The 18,496-nt window shown below is 48.3% G+C and overlaps 1 protein-coding gene across 5 annotated transcripts in view; it reads left to right on the top strand.

Annotated features, from left to right (window-relative positions):
* The first annotated feature begins 2,019 nt into the window (after positions 1-2,019).
* LOC144169946 (formimidoyltransferase-cyclodeaminase-like) overlaps positions 2,020-18,496 on the top strand; it is a 36,791-nt gene continuing 20,314 nt past the window's right edge. For 3 of the 5 annotated variants that reach the window (XM_077699401.1, XM_077699399.1, XM_077699398.1), the window contains exons 1-3: positions 2,020-2,269; positions 7,263-7,446; positions 18,296-18,424. In XM_077699401.1, coding sequence (XP_077555527.1) covers positions 2,189-2,269; positions 7,263-7,446; positions 18,296-18,424 — 394 coding nt within the window. In that variant the 5' untranslated portion in view covers positions 2,020-2,188. Of the gene's footprint in view, positions 2,270-4,145; positions 4,251-7,262; positions 7,447-13,609; positions 13,957-18,295; positions 18,425-18,496 lie in introns of those variants that run through there. The other 2 variants (XM_077699402.1, XM_077699400.1) reach the window with 2 other exon arrangements.

Raw genomic sequence — 18,496 nt, 5'->3', positions numbered from 1 at the left:
TAGTGTCTTCGTAGAAGGCCCAATGCGTGACACAGTCTCTCAGGGACTTTGTTTCCGCCAAATACATTTACCTCAGCTAGGTGCTCTTGGGAAAGAGCACATAGCGCTAGCTTCACACTCGGCAAACAAAGGTGACCGAGTGTGGCTTCTTTTCCGCAAATTAGTAGTAGTACCAACTTGCTGGCATGCGATTAAAATGTTTTGAGTTCTGTTCCGTCTCTTTATTTCGCAACCCTCTTAGAACAATTATCGGTTATAACGATGGGATTTCCTTGGCACTTGGATATTGTTATAAGTGGACTAGACTGTATTTGGAACACCACATTTGCCAACTTCGCTACTGTAATTAAGGCATGCGTCAATTTGGCTTGCACGGAAAGAAATCGCGCTATTTGTGTGTGGCATATTTTCGTGATAGCGTTTCATTTGTCCATGATTGTACAGGTGCGTCAAAAGTAATTGGAACATAGTCTCGTAAATTTACAGGAATTTCTTCTTCCAAAAACTGCCTGGCTGCATTGGTGTGCGTTTAAGAGAGTCCTCCCTAATAGAAAAAACTTCCTTTCCTGTAAACCTGCAGCGGCTGTCATAAAGCCAGTAAGAGAAATGTCTTGCGATATTCACAAATCATTGTTCCAGTCACTTATTACGGCCGCTGTACATGCCTACTGCCACTCTGAAAAAAGTCCTCGTGATTATGGGAAGGCAGATATGTGGCAGACTCGTTTTGTACAAATTCCCACTCATTCTGTTCTGTACACTTATCCACTGTGTGATCGAACTAAATGTGCCAGTACAGTCGAATCCACTTATAACGATACCGCTTATAACAATATATCGGATATAACGATGGACAACGATTGCACCATCCAATTTTGTATGCTTTCTATGGTAAAATAACCCGCTTATTACGATGCTCCCGAGCCGCGATATCGGATATAGCGATTGAATCCGCTTACCGCGCGCGCCGAAAATGCGAGCTGCCGCCGGCGCTGGCGCCGGCACTCGGCGCCGACAACACGCGACGCGCCTTGCATCCCGTCCACCCCGCAGAAAACGAGTCGACTGCGCCAAGCGAGAGGAGGAGCAGCTTTTCTTCCCGATTCCCCTCCCGGAGCCTCTGCTTTGGCCTCGTCCGCGCGCCCGGCCGAACCAACGTTCGGCTGGTTCGGCCAGTTTGGCTCGCACTGCTCGCAGCTCGGAAGTTTCCCTCGCCTTTTCTGCGCGCCGAACTGAGTGCTTTTTTTTTCTCCGCATCTGCCTCCGTTCAACGTTTCACCAGTTTCACTGCGGAGTCGGACTGAACGTTCGGACGCCATGGCCGATTCGCCTGCGGCGCTGCGGCGAGCATCTAATTGCCTGGAGCAATTAGATGCTCTCGAAAAAGATGTGTGTCAGCTTCGCGTGAAGCACTCAAAGCTGACTGACTATGGCTTTTCTGCAAACGAGCAGTTGCACTACCTCACTTGCATTCTAATAAAATGTTTTGATCTCTCTTGTGGCTTTTTTTTTTCTCGACCCGCTTATAACGATTATCGGTTATAACGATGGGATTTTCTTGGCACTTGGATATCGTTATAAGCGGACTAGACTGTATTTACCTTTCTTTTGAAGGATATGTGACATCCTTTCTTGCCTTATCCTACTGCACGTATATGCACAAATGGAATTCTTAGTAGTTCCGGACAAAACGGTCATAACAGGGGGGTATAGTTCGTGCCTCGGCGACAAAAATTAAACATAGAAACAAAGAAAAGATCACCTTTGCTGTATGTGCAGGAACCTTCAATCGTTGCCATCAACTACACACACTCTCACAATTTGCATGGGTCACTCACGCCAGTGGAGTTAACAGCGGCCGTGTTCTCGCCATTACTTCCCAGTGTAGCATCCGCCCATTGCGAGCCGTTAAAGGATTATTTGATAAGGAAACAGCTGGGGCATCGAAAAAAAGGACGAGAAGGGCTTTCCCGCCAAGCTTTGCCGAAGTGTAATGGCCCCAAGTGCAATGCACGACTACACCTGGTGGCTATCGGCAGGTTTGGTCCTCGAGTCTCCGACTATAAAAGAAGAGGAGGGGGCCGCGCATGGTTTTACCCAACCCAGCATCCTCGGTGCTCAGGTGGCACGGTTGCCCCCACGTCAAGCTGACTCCTTGCGCGTCAAGACAGGCAGTGCCTCCAAGTGCATGGTACATGCGCACAGCTCCAACATGCACACGAAAATCGTGGAATGCGTGCCCAACTTCTCCGAGGGGCAGGATCAAGGGGTAAGTGATTTGTCATAGCTGGATGGCATGTTTCATTTTATTTTATCTCTTGCACGCTTAGAATTAAGGTGCAGCCAGCATGGCTCGCAGCTATACCAGCTTTTCTGGCATTGCAAATTCACCTTTTAAATTTACTGCTTTGTTAACAACTGCAGTACGTGCAGCAAGAATGAGTGAGGCAAGTTTGCATTTTTTAAATGCAGGTGGCCTACTGTTTATTATATTCGATTGTGAGCTGGCCATTTCTGTGTGTCTGTGTGGACCAAGCAATTGCCCTACAATTCTTCTACTGCGCATGACTTGTACATTATAAAATTTTATCCGCTCACTTCGTTACTTGTGCTTCAGACAAACTTCTTGCCAATTTTTTTAATCTCTTGTTCACATGATTTTCATGTATGCTGCTTAGTTACGGGGCCATGAAGACAAAATACAAGCCTGGCTTATTCAAAATATTGCTATAGTTTGAACAGCGCCGATACTATTGTAATGCAAACTTCGCGCAAATAAGCTTTTATAATAGTGAAAACAGAGAATAGGCATACGACTCACCAGCTTCTTTCTCACATTTAAGTTATGACGTAATATGGCCTGCTTGCGGAATTGGGTGAGACCGACATAATAAAATGCAAATAAACAGATATTCAAATTTTGCAAAACGAGCCATTTGCACTTAACATTTTGTTGTATAATATTTTTATAGCAGTAAGAACTGCAGGGTAAACAACAAAAGTTCCCCACGAATGCATAAAGATGTACACGTGTTAAGATACATTCAAGTACGAAGAACACAGCGGGTGTCTTTCAGTACATGCTGTGCATCCTGGCGATGAGCCTCGCAGTTTGTGTCTAAACTTTGTATTAAAAGTTCATTGTTTGGAGTGCCAGTACTTTGATTTGTGGAACCATCGCGTTGGGCGCCCGTTCGCGCTTCTGATATTTGGCTTCGCCGCTGCGTGGAGTGAAAACAGCGCACATCCGAATATTTTTTTTTTTTACTTTTCATTTTCATGGGAGAACCCGATAAAAAAAAAAACGTCTCCCAAAATGTTCACAAGTTTACCTGTGCAATTGACGCTGCTTGGTCATCTTCTTGGCGGCAAAATTAGATAAAAGCAGCCAGCCTGAACGGGCGCCACATGCGGCATTGGCCGAAGACAAAATGCTCACACGCCGAATAATGTTTTTTCAACCCGTCGCCAGGATGCGCAGCATGTAATGAAAGCCACGCACACCATTGTTTGTATTTCAATATATCTAGATAGCGCGCTGCTAAACCCATATAGTTTCATCGTATGAAACTCTCTGCATATTCATGGGCGTTGAAAACGGGACACACCAGCAGTGGAGGGGGCGGGGGCGTACAAAAGAGAAAAAGTTGATATTGAGAGGAAACATTTTAATGAGAGAACTGCTCTTATTTAAAACGTTACATTTTGCACTAGGCCCTCACTCAGGCCGAGGGAACATTGAATCCACGCACAGTTCAATTACGTGCATTCATTTCGATGGTCCCGCTTCCGGTCCTTTGTTGGTGCATTTTCGACAATTAATTTTTTAGAACAGAACTCTATACGGCCAAACTCGGTTGCAAAATTCTTGCCGGGAGTACCTGCAATATGCAGCTGTCATAAACTTTCTTCTTCAGGGACAATCGTAGGCTGCCATTCATTATCTGAGAATGCCTGCCGTATGCACCCCACCCCATTCTTATCCTTCTAATTATCTCTGCCCCATGGTTGGGATCCGGGGTCACAACTTGGCCTAAGTAGATATATTCGCTTACCACTTCCCCTGCCTCGCCACCTATCTCAAACCTCTGTGCTGTCCCGAGGTTATTGATCATTACTTTGGTTTTCTGCATGTTAATTTTCAGGCCCACGGTTCCACTCTGTTTGTCCAGTGCGGAAAGCACGCTTTGCAATTCGCCCCCCGAGTTACTTAACAAGGCAACGTCATCAGCAAATCTAAAGTTACTGAGGTATTCTCCATTAACCCTTACTCCCACCTGTTCCCAATCCAATGTTCTGAATACTTCTTGTAAGCATGCTGTGAATAACATTGGAGAGATTGTGTCTCCTTGTCTGACGCCCTTCCTTATAGTTATTTTACTGCTCTCCTAATGAAGGATGATGGTAGCTGTGGACCCATTGTAGATATACTCTAGTATTCTTACATAATGCTCATCTACACCCCGGTTTCGCAATGCCTGAATGACTGCCGAGGTTTCGACCGAGTCAAATGCTTTCTCATAATCTATGAGGGCTATATATAGGGGTTCGGTATACTCAGCACACTTCTCTATCACCTGATTGATCGTGTGGATACGGTCCATTGTTGAATAGCCTTTACGGAACACTGCTTGTCGTTTAGGTTGACTGAAATCTAAGGTTGCAGAAATTCTGTTAGCGATTACCTTGGTAAGTACCTTGTAGACGACTGACAGTAAGCTGATCGGCCTGTAATTTTTCAAGTCCTTCATGTCACCTTTCTTATGGATTAGGATGATGTTCGCGTTCTTCCAAGATTCCGGTACTCTTGCGGTTATTAGGAATTGTATACAGGTTTGCCAGTTTTTCAAGTACCATTTCTCCGCCATCCTTCAAGAGGTCTGCTGTTATCTGATCCTCACCAGGTGCTTTGACCCCTTTCATTTCTTTCAAAGTCTTCCTTACTTCTTCTTCCGTTACTGGTGGGATTTCTATCTCCTCTGAGCTGCCTTCTCGTTCGGCATTATCCTGGATGTCCCAGCTACTGTACAGATCCCTATAGAACTCCTCGGCTACTGTGACTATTTTATCCCTGTTTGTGATGAAATTGCCTTGCTTGTCTTTATGTGCATACAACTGATTTTTCCACACGCCAAGACGCCTTTTCACTGCTTTCAGGCTACCTCCGTTCTTTACAGCGTATTAGATTCTCTCCATATTATCCTTCCGTATGTCAGCTGTCTTATGCGTATTGATTACCTTCAAAAGCTCCGCTAGTTCTTTTCTGTCAGCTGGAGTGGAGATTGTCATGGTTTGCTGTTTCCTGATTAGATCTTTCGTCTCCTGGGAAAGTTTGCCGGTATCCTGTCTAGCCATCGTGCCCCCGACTTCTACTGCACACTCCGTGATAACGCGTGTAAGGTTGTCGCTGGCTTCCTGTGTCGTAAACTCTGCTTCCTCGGTAAGAGCTGAATATCGGTTCTGCAGCGTGATCCTGAATTCTTCTACTTTACGTCTTACTGTTAGTTCATTAGTTGGCTTCTTTCGTACTATCTTGTTACGGTCCCTCCTCAAATCTAGCCTAATTCGAGATCTTACCATACGGTGGTCACTACACCTTACCCTTCCGAGCACTTCCACACCCTGCACGACGCCAGGGTTATCGCATAATATAAGGTCGATTTCATTTTTATGCTTCCCATTCGGGCTACTCCAGGTCCACTTCCAGTTTGCAGAAGAGGGTATTCTTGATGCGTAGGTTATTCCTTTCTGCGAACTCGACTAGCAGGTCCCTCCTGCTATTTCTACAGCCCAGACCATAGTTTCCAACTGCCTTGTCTCCAGTCTGATTCTTGCCTACTTTGGCATTGAAGTCTCCCGTAACTACGGTATACTGTTTTTACTTTAGCCATTGCCGATTCCACATCTTCCTAGAGGCGTTCCACTACCTGGTCGTCGTGGCTGGATGTGGGCGCGTAGCCCTGTACTACCTTGAGTTTCTACCTCTTATTGAGCCTAATTACAAGACCTGCTACCCTTTCGTTAATGATATATAGTGTTCTTCTATGTTACCAGCTATGCTTTTATTGACTAGAAATCCCACTCCCAGTGCTCAAGGCGTCCTGGACTAGGGAAGCCACCCCGAAGACTCCATTTTAATTTATTTTTTCTCAGTCATGAAGGTTTATCTCTCTCTCTCTCTCTCTCTCTCTCTCTCTCTCTCTCTCTCTCTCTCTCTCTCTCTCTCTCTCTCTCTCGTTTCCACTAGACTATGGTAACATAGGACGTGCCCATTTTTCAGCACCGTAAAGGCTACACCTGTCCTCCTAGCCTCACTGAGCCCTATGACATAAGGAAATCATCATACTAGCGAACACTTAACAGCGACAAGGAAAAGAGGCGACGAAACACACGCTAGAAACACACGAAACACACACTCGCTGTTAAGTGTCCGCTAGTATGATGATTTCCTTAGTCAGTAACCAATTCGCCTAACTTACCGCCTTAGTTGTCCCTATGACATCCCATTTAATGCCCATTAATTCCCCAAACAACACCTCTAGACTCGCTTCGCTAGATGAGTTTCTCGTGTTAAGCGTTGCCAGGTTCAGATTCCAATGGCGGCCTGTCCGGGTCCAGGGATTCTTAGCACCCTCTGCTGCGTCACAGGTCTGACCACCGCCGTGGTCAGTTGTTTAATTTCGCAGCCACTGGAGACTGAGAGCCGTGGGTTAATTGGCGTATTCATGGGAGGTTGTGGTCGTTACTACACCAGGATGGCCAATCCTGGTCTGGTGAGGGAGTGCGTTGCCGGCAATGGTCGCCGGGGTCAGGCCGCACCCCAAGCCCCATTCTGCAATTCCACCAATACGCGGATTTTTTTTTTTTAGGCCGGTGGGAATTGTCCGGCACCGGGATTCGAGCTATGGCCTTTCTGCACGCGAGGCGGATGCTCTACCTCTACGCCACCGCTGCACCATTCGGGACAGTCTATTCATCCTTAAAAGACAAAAACAACTTGGCTACGTTAAAATCACCGGCGAGGTGACAAGTTTGAATAAAACAGTTTACCTATCCATGGTGGTTCACATTGTGCGATTGAAGACATGGTCTGCACACCCACACATATAAATAGAAAAACGAGTGTTGTCCCCCCCCCCCCCCTTCGAAAGAGTTGGCGCGCCGCTGCGTGCTAGACCGCATGTACATTAGGTTGTGCACCAGCTTATGCCAGTGATGTCCCATCTAGTTTTTCATGCCCCCCTCCCCCCTCTTGTTTCCAGGTAATCGATAAGATAACGAAAGCCATAAAGTCAACGCCAGGTGTGACGTTGCTCGGGGCTGACCCCGGCTGGTCCCCGAACCGAACAGTGTACACCTTTGTCGGTTCACCCGAAGCTGTTGTCCTGGGAGCACTGAATGGTGCCAGGGTTGCCTACAAGTACATTGACATGACAAAGCACAAAGGTATGGCAGCTCTTTCATTCGAGCCTCGTGGTGCGAGATTTGCTGTAGGAACCAGTCAAAGCCAGCCACCGTGCATAACATATTTCGTTTCATTTTCATTTATTTACTCTCAGAGCTGCAAGGCCTTCGAAAGAGGAGTGGAATTTTGACAAGAATAAAAGGTGGTAACAGCATACAGTTATTAAAATTACAGAAATTACAACCAAAATCGCACACTCGAGACTTTAAATGAGATGGATTGGTCATGAGGACGATGGAGGGGGTAAGGCGGTTCCATTGGGAGCTTGTTTTTGGGGATAAATGAGTAAAGTGGAGAATATTTGTCTTGCATTTGGGTACTTTAACTTTGAACTTATAATCGGTACGGGAACAAACATGTGACGGATCTGAAAACATATCATGGATCTGTAACATATACCCGCCGGCTCGACATTATGGGAAATAACACCTTGAGTATGGCCGCCACAGACGAGCGTTGCATTCCCTAGCCGCTGCTGTAGCATGTGTACTATTTTTTTTAGACAATATGTGTAGATATTCTAAAGAGATAGCACATTGAGCTTTTAACAGTGATGCTGTTTAAGTTAGTGGTTAGGCCGGCGAATTCGTGTGCACCACGGGGAACGTGCACAACAAAAACTCGCCGAGTGATGACGTCATTGCGCGCACTGGCACCGTTCCACCGCAGCTCTGCCTCGCCGCGCCGCACGGAGGCCACGCATGCGCAGATGCGGAGCTGAGCCGTGACGTACTGACGGAAGGAAAAACCAGAGAAAAAAAAGTGAGACAAAAAAAGTGAACCCTAGTTGATAGGTGTGGTTTCGCAATGATGTACAGACGTTTTGGCAATGAATACACTGTTTATTCATCATCTTTTTTCGCCCTCGGCGTTTTTTAAGCCTCGCCGCTGTACGAGCGACCACAGCTGGATGTTCGTCATCCTCCATCTCACACGGCTCTGCGCAGCACGGGGCCTTCTCGCCTTCCTCCGCCAGCTGGGGACACAGGTCCCGCCGAAAGTCTAGGTGGTGTTGGTCCCGCGCACGTCTCCGTTCCCTCCTCACCTATCTCTCCCCGCCATCGGGCCGCTGCTCCGTGCCGGGCGCTTGCGGAAGGCGGAAGGGGGTGTCTTTTGACCTCTAGCTCTCAAGGGCATATCTGGTCACCCCGCGAAGACTGCCCGAGGTAGCTTTCGCTACAAAAACGCAAGCACAAAGGAGAGACGAGACAACACACACGATGGACAGGCAACTGAATATTTCATTGAAGAATCCGATGCACCCTGTGAACAATCAAGCCAACGCATGCGCCAACACTTACCCGTGAAACGATTAAAAATCCAATTGTTCATTTATCTTTTTCTGCTTTTGCATAATCACCGTTCATGAAACCGATTTCTTTATCACTGAGGAATATAGACAGTGCCGTAACTCCCGTGCCGTAACCGCGGGGATATAAAAGCTGCTCCACTCCGTCGTAGCGGCGACAGAACAGCCGGGTCTCCGACGAGGAGAGATGGGCGACAGAAGAGCGTTACCAGCGTCACTCCCGAAGAAGGGGAAGCGCGGCGCGAAAGCCGCCGCGCCGCTCCTCGAGACGGATGCGACGACTAGTCAGCGAGTTTCCGAAGATCCAGAGTTACGAGCTCGCGTTACCGAGCAAAACCGTGCGTTCGAAGTCGCCAGCTTCGTGTTTGCCCCGTCTTCGCGCCACTAAAATTGTCCCTATTTACCAGCCAACTGTTCTTTCGGGGCGTGCGGGACAAAAAGTTGCAGGTGACATCTACGTGGGGTGTTGACGCGATCGCGTTACTTCGACTGCCAGGGAGTGTTTTCGAACGCAATGGCTCTATATACGACCTATGCCTCATGAGCACTGAAAGTCAGCGAAGAGAGAAAGACTAACAGCGAGGGTTTTTAATCGCCGTGGCCCAGGGGAAACAAAGTCTCTCTGCGTTTTTAAGATGTAAGCGTAAAAGGGTGCGGCTGCAGATTGGTTGTTGGTCAGTTTGAGCGAAAAGGTGTCAGTGTCGGTGTTTCAAAGTGTTTATTCTTTGATGCTTAAGCCGGACTGAACATTTTTGCTGTTTGCAAAGAGAGCGGGTGTGTGTATGAAGATCTTTGTTACGGAAGAAATAGTTGAGCTTTAGGAAAACGGAGTAAGAGATGGTAGGGATCGAGCTCAAGGGTGGAACCTGAAGTCTAGGGTGCCAAATGCAGCAGCTCCTTCCCTTGCCCTCTCATCAGCTCGAGCTCTGGTCAAAGCTGCCTCCCATGTCTTGATAGAAGTGGAATATGGAATGTTTGAGTTGTTATCCCTTCAGCATACCCTTGGGCATAGCTAGGTTGCGTGGAAGAGTATGTACGTTTCTCTTATTTTAGCGCCTTCGCCCACATAGATTTGTAGATACTTGTGTTGGTTTATCCGCCACAGAGTTGGCGATTCTGCGGCATTGAGACCGCTTTGTACCGAGGGAAAAAATATGTTCCTAGGCGTAGGATGAGGAGACATTCTTGGCGTTTTTCTTGGAGCGGAGCGCGGTAGTCGTAGTCGCAAGAAGCATAGTATGTGAGTTTACTTGCCTCTTGGTCGGTGCCTCGTTCTCTTCCAGACCCTTGTGTCTGGGCGTCCAGGTGACGTTATTAATTTTTGTTAAATTTGGAAGGTAGTATCTTAAAGAAGCGTTTAGGTATTCTGCCTACAAAAAATTGTCTAATGGCCTTTGAGAACCTGTAATAATGTTTACGCTTCTATTCGATACTTCCGCTAGTCGGATTGTCAAGAGGGTGTCTTCAACTTCCGTTTCTTTGTTCCTGGACGTAGAAGGGCCATGCAATCAGAAAGACTGCCTAAGTAGTCAGCTACGACAACGGCTGCCTCATATTTTCGTACGTGCCGGAGTCGGTGTATGCTGTGGTCTCACGAGTTAGAAACTTTCCTCAAATGAACTTGATCCTGCCATGTACCTTTTCTTGTGTAGGTTTAGATCTGCATTTTTGGTAGGGGAGACTTCTTATGCGGAGACGCTGAATCAGTGGCCTGTCAATCATGGCGCGTAGTCGTTTGTTTTTAGAGGGGTAACCTGTGTGCCATACGATGGCCCGTCCCGATTTTGTTTTCCCAGCCACTCAATTGGTGCTAAGAGAGTGGTTTCTCTGTTTTCTTCAAGAGCGTTATGAAGACGCAATTTGAAGGCCTATTCATCGCCATCATCATCAACATCCTGTTTAGGTTGACTGCACGACGAATGCTTCTCCCATTGACAGTCACCGCTCACCGCTGCCCGAGTCCATTCTTTGCCTCCGAATGTTGCCATTTCTTCCCTCCAGCGAGTTAATGGCCGTCCCCTTCTTATAGACATATCTCTGGCTGTCCATTCTGTTACCCTGGTTAACCAGCGGTTGTCAGTTCATCTCACGGTCAAGATTGCGAAGTTGACGACTGCCCTACATGCTGTCTTGATGATGGTGTTTTTTTTTTCTTTGGTGCGGGGAAATTTGCGGTACGGTAAGCTCATGATCAGTGGCTGAAAGAGCCTTGCCGTTTCTTCTTTCTTTCCTGCTCTTCTCTTGTTAGGCGCTTTATGATGTGAGTAGTTGGTTCCAGATTTTCTCTTTTTTGGTGATTGTGAGTTCGGCTCTGCTGCCACTTAGAGCCACGGCGAGGTACCCTTACGTGACTGTTCTCTGGGAGGACATCCGCACCTATCTTAGGGTGATTTTTAACTTGGCCGCATAGCGCCCTCCGTCGTTTGCCAAATGGAGCTTGCAACGGAGACAGAACCACGCGAATGTTGTAGTTCTAAAACTCATGTGATTAGACCCTTCGGTTATATTTTAGTTCCTTTCTACTCATAATCAACGCTTTCCGCGAGTTCTGAGAGACTGGCGTTAATGCTTTGACCCCTGTTTTAATTAGGGGACCCAATTATGGTGCCGGCATCAGTCCCGGTGAAAACACGCCGGGGTGGCCCAATAGGTAAGGCGTCGCGCTGCTGAGCCCAAGAAAGTGGGTTCGATTCCCGACCCCGGCGGCCGTCTTCCTGATGAAAGCCAGAAAAGCAGAAAACTGAAACGCCCCTGTGTCGAGACCTCGGCGCACGTTAAAAATCGCCAGGTGGTCGTAATAGTTCGGGAAACTTCCGCTACGGCGTGCTTCGTAGCCCAGATGTAGCATAGGCTCATGAATTACGGGAATCTTATATTTATCTTCCGGTATGGAAAGACGCTTTGATGTGGTGGCGTCAGTTGCGGGCATGGCGGGCAGGGTTTCCCTCACGGAGAACACTGTAGATGGGGCGACGAATTTACCCAGCGTTCCCCGCGCGCCGGAGCTGCTCACCTCGGCGGTCGCGTCGGCGGGACCATTCTGTCGGCTTTGTCGTCTGCTCTAGCGACCGTTGTTTTGGGCCTGTTTTGGCGCATCTTCGCGTCCATTGCGCACTTCCTTCGCACGGCTTGATTAACTTGTTCGGCAGCACCTCCTCGGCAGCCCGGGCCCGACGGAATTATATGGTCGTACGGCAAAGATACGTTGAGGATTGGTTTCCAGGGCGGGAAAATAAAAACATGGAGATCACGTAGAGACATCTGGCCGCTGGAGAAACGCTAGAGAAACGCACTACTTGCCACGAATGGGACTCCGTTTTCTAAATTGGTGAATACCAGTTCGGTTGTGTTTCAATAGGTATTACAAAAGGCGAAAGGAGCAACTGGTTCTGATAAAGGTAGCATTTCGGCTGGCGTACCCGCACATTTTCCCGCCATCTTTTTCGCGGGGCTACCATGGTTGCCAGACCAGGACTGCCCTCTGTTGATTAGCTCGCACCATCCGTAAAGGCCGCGGATCTGTCAGCCCGCTCTGGTTACAAACCCCTGCGCGCTCGCGCCGCGGGCTCGAGCCCGGGTTTTTTTTTTTTTTCTCGCTTCGTCCCCACGGGAGGTACTACAAACTACTTTTACAAGGCCTTCGAAAACGATCAATCGCCACTCTTAACCCTACTATTTAACGAGGCCTTTGAACTCAAGGCATCGCCACACTCTACCGAGAAGCGCACACGATACTCATTCCTAAAACAGGGAACCCAGATATAAACAGGTTCCATCATATCGCCCTACTTTCTTGACAAATGTCAATTACAAGATTTTATGAAGGTGCTTGCGTAAAGAATTCAATGCCTTTACGGGCCCCATACGTTGGTGTACCTCCCGTGGGGACGAAGCGAAAAAAAAAAAAAAAATTGGCCGCGTATCTGCTCCTTTCGTTGCAAATGCCGTCAAAAGACGATAGTCTTTATCGGCTTTTGCGAAGTAAATGCCTCCCTTCGCTTTCCCGCTCACCTCTCATGTTGTTCCTCTTGCGTCGCGCTCCTCCCAAGGTAAAGACTCCAAAGGTTTGCTTAAATCATTTTAAATTTCCCGCGTTCCACTGCTCCAAACCGGGTGTCTCGATGTGAACGCTGCCGCACGGCGAAGACGCTCGTTAATCGAGGCGCCCTACTTCAACGTTTATAGAACCGCGTTTCCCTACTCCACGTGCGTTGCAAGCAGAACGTGGAACGTGGAACCTTGCGTAACTGTTGCAGTTTGATTTCTTAAAATGGCGCCAGAAGCTATAGTGGCGCGGGCGACAGCAGGCAACGGCGGAGTGAATTATTTTTTCTGCAGTTAATGAAGCATTTAATTTCGCAAAAGTCTAGCATGTTTGATTTTTTATAAAGGAAAACTGCAAATATCACTTCTGTATTGATTTGTTGTCTCATATTTGCGTAATGTCTTGTTCTTCTTCAACAATGTTGACAAGTATGAACATTACACCGGACATAGACGGGTAGATTTAGCTGACTATATAAGACTATTGCGCAGGCATTGTTTTGCTTTGGCCGGGTGGCTGAATCGAGTCACAGAGAGACAGACGGACAAACAGACCAAAATTTCTGGGTTTAAGTAGCCCAAGAAAGACTATCGTCTTTAAAAAGACTATCGTCTTTAAAAACCCCGGGCTCGAGCCCACGGCGCGAGCGCGCTGGGGTTTGTAACCAAAGCGGGCTGACAGATCCGCGGCCTTTACGGATGGTTCTATAACGTTGGGTGCGAGCTAATCAACAGAGGCAGTCCTGGTCTGGCAACCATGGTAGCCCCGCGGAAAAATGGCGGGAAAATTTGCGGGTACGACAGCCGAACGATTATAAGAGTTTCCTCAGCTTTCTCGCAGTTCTCAAACTTACTAAACTAACTAGTTTAAATCGGTATAAATAGGAATCACTAATATGCTCACATGCTGAATTTTTACGGTGCCTGCGCATTGTGTCGCGCGGTGGTGTAGCCCCAAGCTAGCACATCAGAATGGCTAGGTTCGGCTGTCTCACCCTTCGAAAGACGCTCCTCTCCGTGTTTTTTCTCCCGACTCACGGCCGGGCTACAACGGTGGCGTCCGCCGCTCCCGCTCCAGCCCGGCCATACGTAGCCGACGCTGCTGGTGCGTTCGGGACGCCGCCCCCGCGAATTTCAGGTAACGGCTGGCAGAATGTCTGGTTTCATTCTTTGTAGAGCCACGTGTGTGAATTCAAGTGACGTCGCATGGGGAATTGTTGTGAGTGTCGTTTAAAGCTTTGCTTTCCAACCACCTTCACAGCGTTTTATTGAAATAAAGTCATTTCCAGTCCAGTCCCACCGCGTACGTGGGTTGGAACCATTTATTTTTTAAATATCGAAGCCGTTTAGCAACTCGTATCCGGAGTCCAGAATACAAACGAAATGTCGAGCGCACGTAAATGCGTGGCTCGCGGCGACCGCCCAGCGTCACGGGCGCACGTTTGTCAAGCCAAGCATCTTAGGGAGATTGGCCAATATTGCGGTGGTCACCCGGCAGTTTAAAAAAAAAACAAGAAAATGCCGAGCGCTCGTGTGTGCGTGGCTCACGGCGACCGGCCAGCGTCCCCAGCGCACGTTTGTCAAGCCAAGCATACCCGCTTGGGGAGATTGGCCAAAATTGCGGCGACCGCGCGGCAGTTAAAAAAACAAGAAAATGGAGAGTTTTAGCATATGGCGGGTACCGTGCGCTAACGCTACGGCGGCAGGTAGCGGGGCCCGACTGGGCAGGTGCACATTCGTTGCGGTAGGGTGGATTAGTTCCGCGGGCCGACCTTCGCCATGACCACGCATTCGATCCGCTGAGGGGAAACCTACTCGCCCTCCCCGCTCGCGCCTACGCAGTCGGGTCCCGGTAACCCGCCACCGTAGCGTGAGGGACCGGGCAGCTGGACGGGTGGCGCCACAACTCGGCACTCCTCTCGTTAGTGGAATGAGCCGGTGCATTGGACTACACAGCCTCCCGTTGTTTTTCCCCTCTTTGCTTCGGTACTTTGAATGTTTTGGTGGTGTTGTGAGCGGGTATGTGCGATGAAACGAAGTCTAGAGGGATGCGTTGGGTCCTTAGATGCAGTAACAGCTACGTAAACTTGTCGGGCGCTTCTAAAGTGGGTATCGGCTACAATGACATGAGTGCTTTTTGCAGCGATCTACGCTTGGCTCCACCCATTCTGAGTATGAATAAAACTACAATTATTAGTATTCATTTCTTCTTAAATGCACTAACGGCTACGTAAACTTATTTGACGCTTCTAAGTTTGGAAATGGGCTACATTGACATGAGCGCTTTTTGGAGCGCTCTGCGCATGGCTCTGCACGAAACTATTAATAGTGGTCATTTCTACTACTTTAAATTTTCTTCACTGTTTTCAACGACTGCGGTTTCCACGCCAGCCTACGCTGGGATACCTCGATACGTGTGCTTTGAAGAAAAATGCACTTGCGTACGAGATTGATTACCGTACAACCGTGGAAATGTCGCGGTAGTTTACACTTTCTTTCTTTGTGTAACCGCGAGCTTCTTGCCTTCGGGTTCGGTGAACGACACTGTGACAGCATGGGAGCCCGAGAGCCTAAATGGTACTCCCCCGTTTGTAGTGGTCATTTTATCAGGAGCCAAAGTTATTCAACCACCCAAGCTACAAACCATTCCTCCTCCCCTTTCCGTTTTACCATTTGCGTGGAATAAAAGCTGGCACCGATAGTTAAAAAATGTGCCAGTGTTAACGTCAGCCTGTGTTTTTTAATGCTTCGTGTAATGCCTTGTGAAGACACAAAAAACGCGCGATTAGTTGCCTCAGCCCGAGCCCTCCAGCACAGACACATTTCCGACACGCTGGAAGCAGTTTGTATTGGGGTGCATGAAAGTTCAAAATTAAACAGCAAAATTATCCAGCCCTCCGTGTAATGATTGCGATAGTTGAACGCGAAGCTTTCTTCGTGCGAAATCGAATGGGAAATGGTCAAAGTCAAAGACCCTGCGATCAAAAGACCAAACTGCGTGCTGGTCAGATTCAATGCTCAGCAAGTCAAAGTTCAAATCTAGAAGGCAACCAAGGAAACCCACACGAGAAAGCGTAGCTATAAACCATCAGCGTCGCTAGACGGAGGAGTGCATGATTTTTCAAGCGAATGTGGCAGCTTGTAAACCGGCCGCAGCATTCAGTTATGAAACTGAGCACAGGTTTTCGGCAACCCCCTGTCTCGCGTCCTAATTAGCCACGCAGGAATTGGTTTTTGAAAAACCATTGACCAACTAGCCAGCAACTAATTCTTGTAAAGCAACGCCCAGCGTCTCCGGCGCACGTCTGTCAAGTCAACTGAGCATTCCCACTTAGGAAGATTGGCCAAGATTGCGACGACCACCCGACAGTTAAAAAAACAAGAAAATGCCGAGCGCTCGTGCGTGCGTGGCTCGCGGTAACCTATTATCCTCCCCAACGCACATTTGTCAAGCCTAGCATACCCACTTTGGGAGATTGAACATGACTGCGGCGTCCGCCGGGAATTTAAAAAAACCAAGAAAATTGATTGATTGATTGTGGGGTTTAACGCGCCGACGCAACGCAGGCGATGAGGCGCGCCGTAGTGGAGGGCTCCGGATTAATTTTGACCACCTGGGGATCTTTATCGTGCGCCGAAATCTCGTACACACGGGCGTTTTTGCTTTTCGCCTCCATCAGAAAAGCGGCCGCCGCGGCCGGGAATCGAACCCGCGACCTCGTGCTCAGCAGCGCAACGCCTTAGCGACTGAGCCACCGCGGCGGGTAAACCAAGAAAATGTCGAGCCGTCGTGTGTGAGTGCCTCTCGGCGACCGCCCAGCGTATCCGGCACACGTCTGTCAAGTCAATTGAGCATTCCCACTTAGGAAGATTGGCCAAGATTGCGGTGACCACCCGACAGTTAAAAAAAACAACAAAATGCCGAGCGCTCGTGTGTGCGTGGCTCGCGGTAACCTATTATCGTCCCCAGCGCACATTTGTCAAGCCCAGCATACGCACTTTGGGAGATTGACCGTGATTGCGGCGGCCGCCGGGAAGTTAAAAAAACCGAGAAAATGTCGAGCGGTCGGGTGTGAGTGCCTCTCGGCGACCGCCCAGCGTCCCCGGCGCTTGTTTGTCAAGCCAAGCTTTCCTACTTAAGAAGATTGGCCAAGATATACCAACAAAAAAAATAATTCAGTGTTTGCCGTAATCTTGGCAACACTTGCTCGGAATGAGAAAAACCCGTTGCAGCGTTTGCCCTTCCGAGGTGATGTCCAATGATTATCACTTCCAAAAAAATGAAAGAAGCTCGCACTTATGGCAACAAAGATGGAGTAAAGGTTGTTGCGGCAGCGAAGAAGAAATCGGCTGCAATCGTGGACTTAAAGGAGTACTGACACGAAATTTTAAAGCTGAGATAACTATGTAAAACGCTTCCTTTTTATCAGGAGATATCTCCCAGCAAGTTTCAACAGCAACCGTTCAGCGAAACATATTTAAAATCCATTTTAATCTTCGCCCGCACGAGAAAGCCCAGAGCGGGCCGACGTGTCATCATCTGCTACGTGCCCCAAACTGCCGACGTCGGGGCTCCCGTGACGAAGCCGACGCGCTGGCTGTGGTTGGCGCGCGCTGCTCGGGCGTGTGTACACGTCATGGTTCTGGGACTGACGTCATGCTGCCCGGGTCTGTGGGGACGGCGAAGACCTCGGCCGGTCTGGGCGCGCGCGTGCGCTCGCTCGCGCGCGCTTCCAGAGAGGCAGCGATACGGCAAGAATGGTGACGCCATGTGATACATGCTGTCATGGCGGCCGCTCGGCGTTTTTTTGTCGAAACCGAAACTGGCACGAATAAACGACGCCGTAAACGAATGTTTACGCTGCGCTCGACCGTCTAATCTGTCATTTTATGATTAGTGGGCTGGTAGGCACGCATAGCAGCGAAAAAAACGTAACATAAAAATTTCGTGTCAGTACTCCTTTAAACCGTCTTGATGGTCATGAAGGTTGCGTACAGCTTCGCTACTTTCAAGTCTTGCGTGTTAGTGAGCTGCATCATTTTCTTGTGCAATCTGTTGACCTGCATATGTGAGCATTATTTTGCACCATTTCTGGTAAAAATTAGATCCATGAAGTTAATTATAAGCTACAGGCAATTATTTCTTTATTTGTTAGTTTTCAAATTTGGTTTATTTAAATTTATAAATTTAAAATTTATTAGTTTTGTAAAATCCAATAGTGGAGCTCAGGTTTTGCTTTACTCTGTTCAGGCTTACTATGTTCGCTTGGTCAAACATTCAACAAGACAAATATTTCAAGTATTAACTGTCATATCACAGATGCTATATGACACATAAGACAGTTTGCGAGAATAATAGTCATGGGAGCTATCACGCGTACTGTTCACTGCTGACGTCGACGGCATTGTCAAACAAAACTGCATTCGGCGCTCAAATCAAGCATCACAGCTTTACTGCATTTGTCACGTCCACACAGGGGAACACCCTAGACTTGGAGCTCTGGACGTGTGTCCCTTCACTCCGGTGCGAGGCGCTGACATGGAAGACTGCGTCAGCTGCGCCAGAAAGTTTGGTGAGAAACTGTCAGAAGAGTTGAACGTTCCAGGTAAGCCCAATTATTTTTCTTCTGGCACACACTACAAGCAGTCTCTTCAAGCTCGAACCTAAAATGAGCTCC

This window comes from Haemaphysalis longicornis, unplaced genomic scaffold (assembly GCF_048455015.1).
Source record: "Haemaphysalis longicornis isolate Haplotype H1 unplaced genomic scaffold, Haemaphysalis longicornis Haplotype H1 scaffold_2, whole genome shotgun sequence".
Taxonomy (NCBI): domain Eukaryota; kingdom Metazoa; phylum Arthropoda; class Arachnida; order Ixodida; family Ixodidae; genus Haemaphysalis; species Haemaphysalis longicornis.
The sequence above is the reverse complement of the archived record's forward strand: the minus strand, read 5'-3'. Positions and strand labels throughout refer to the sequence as shown.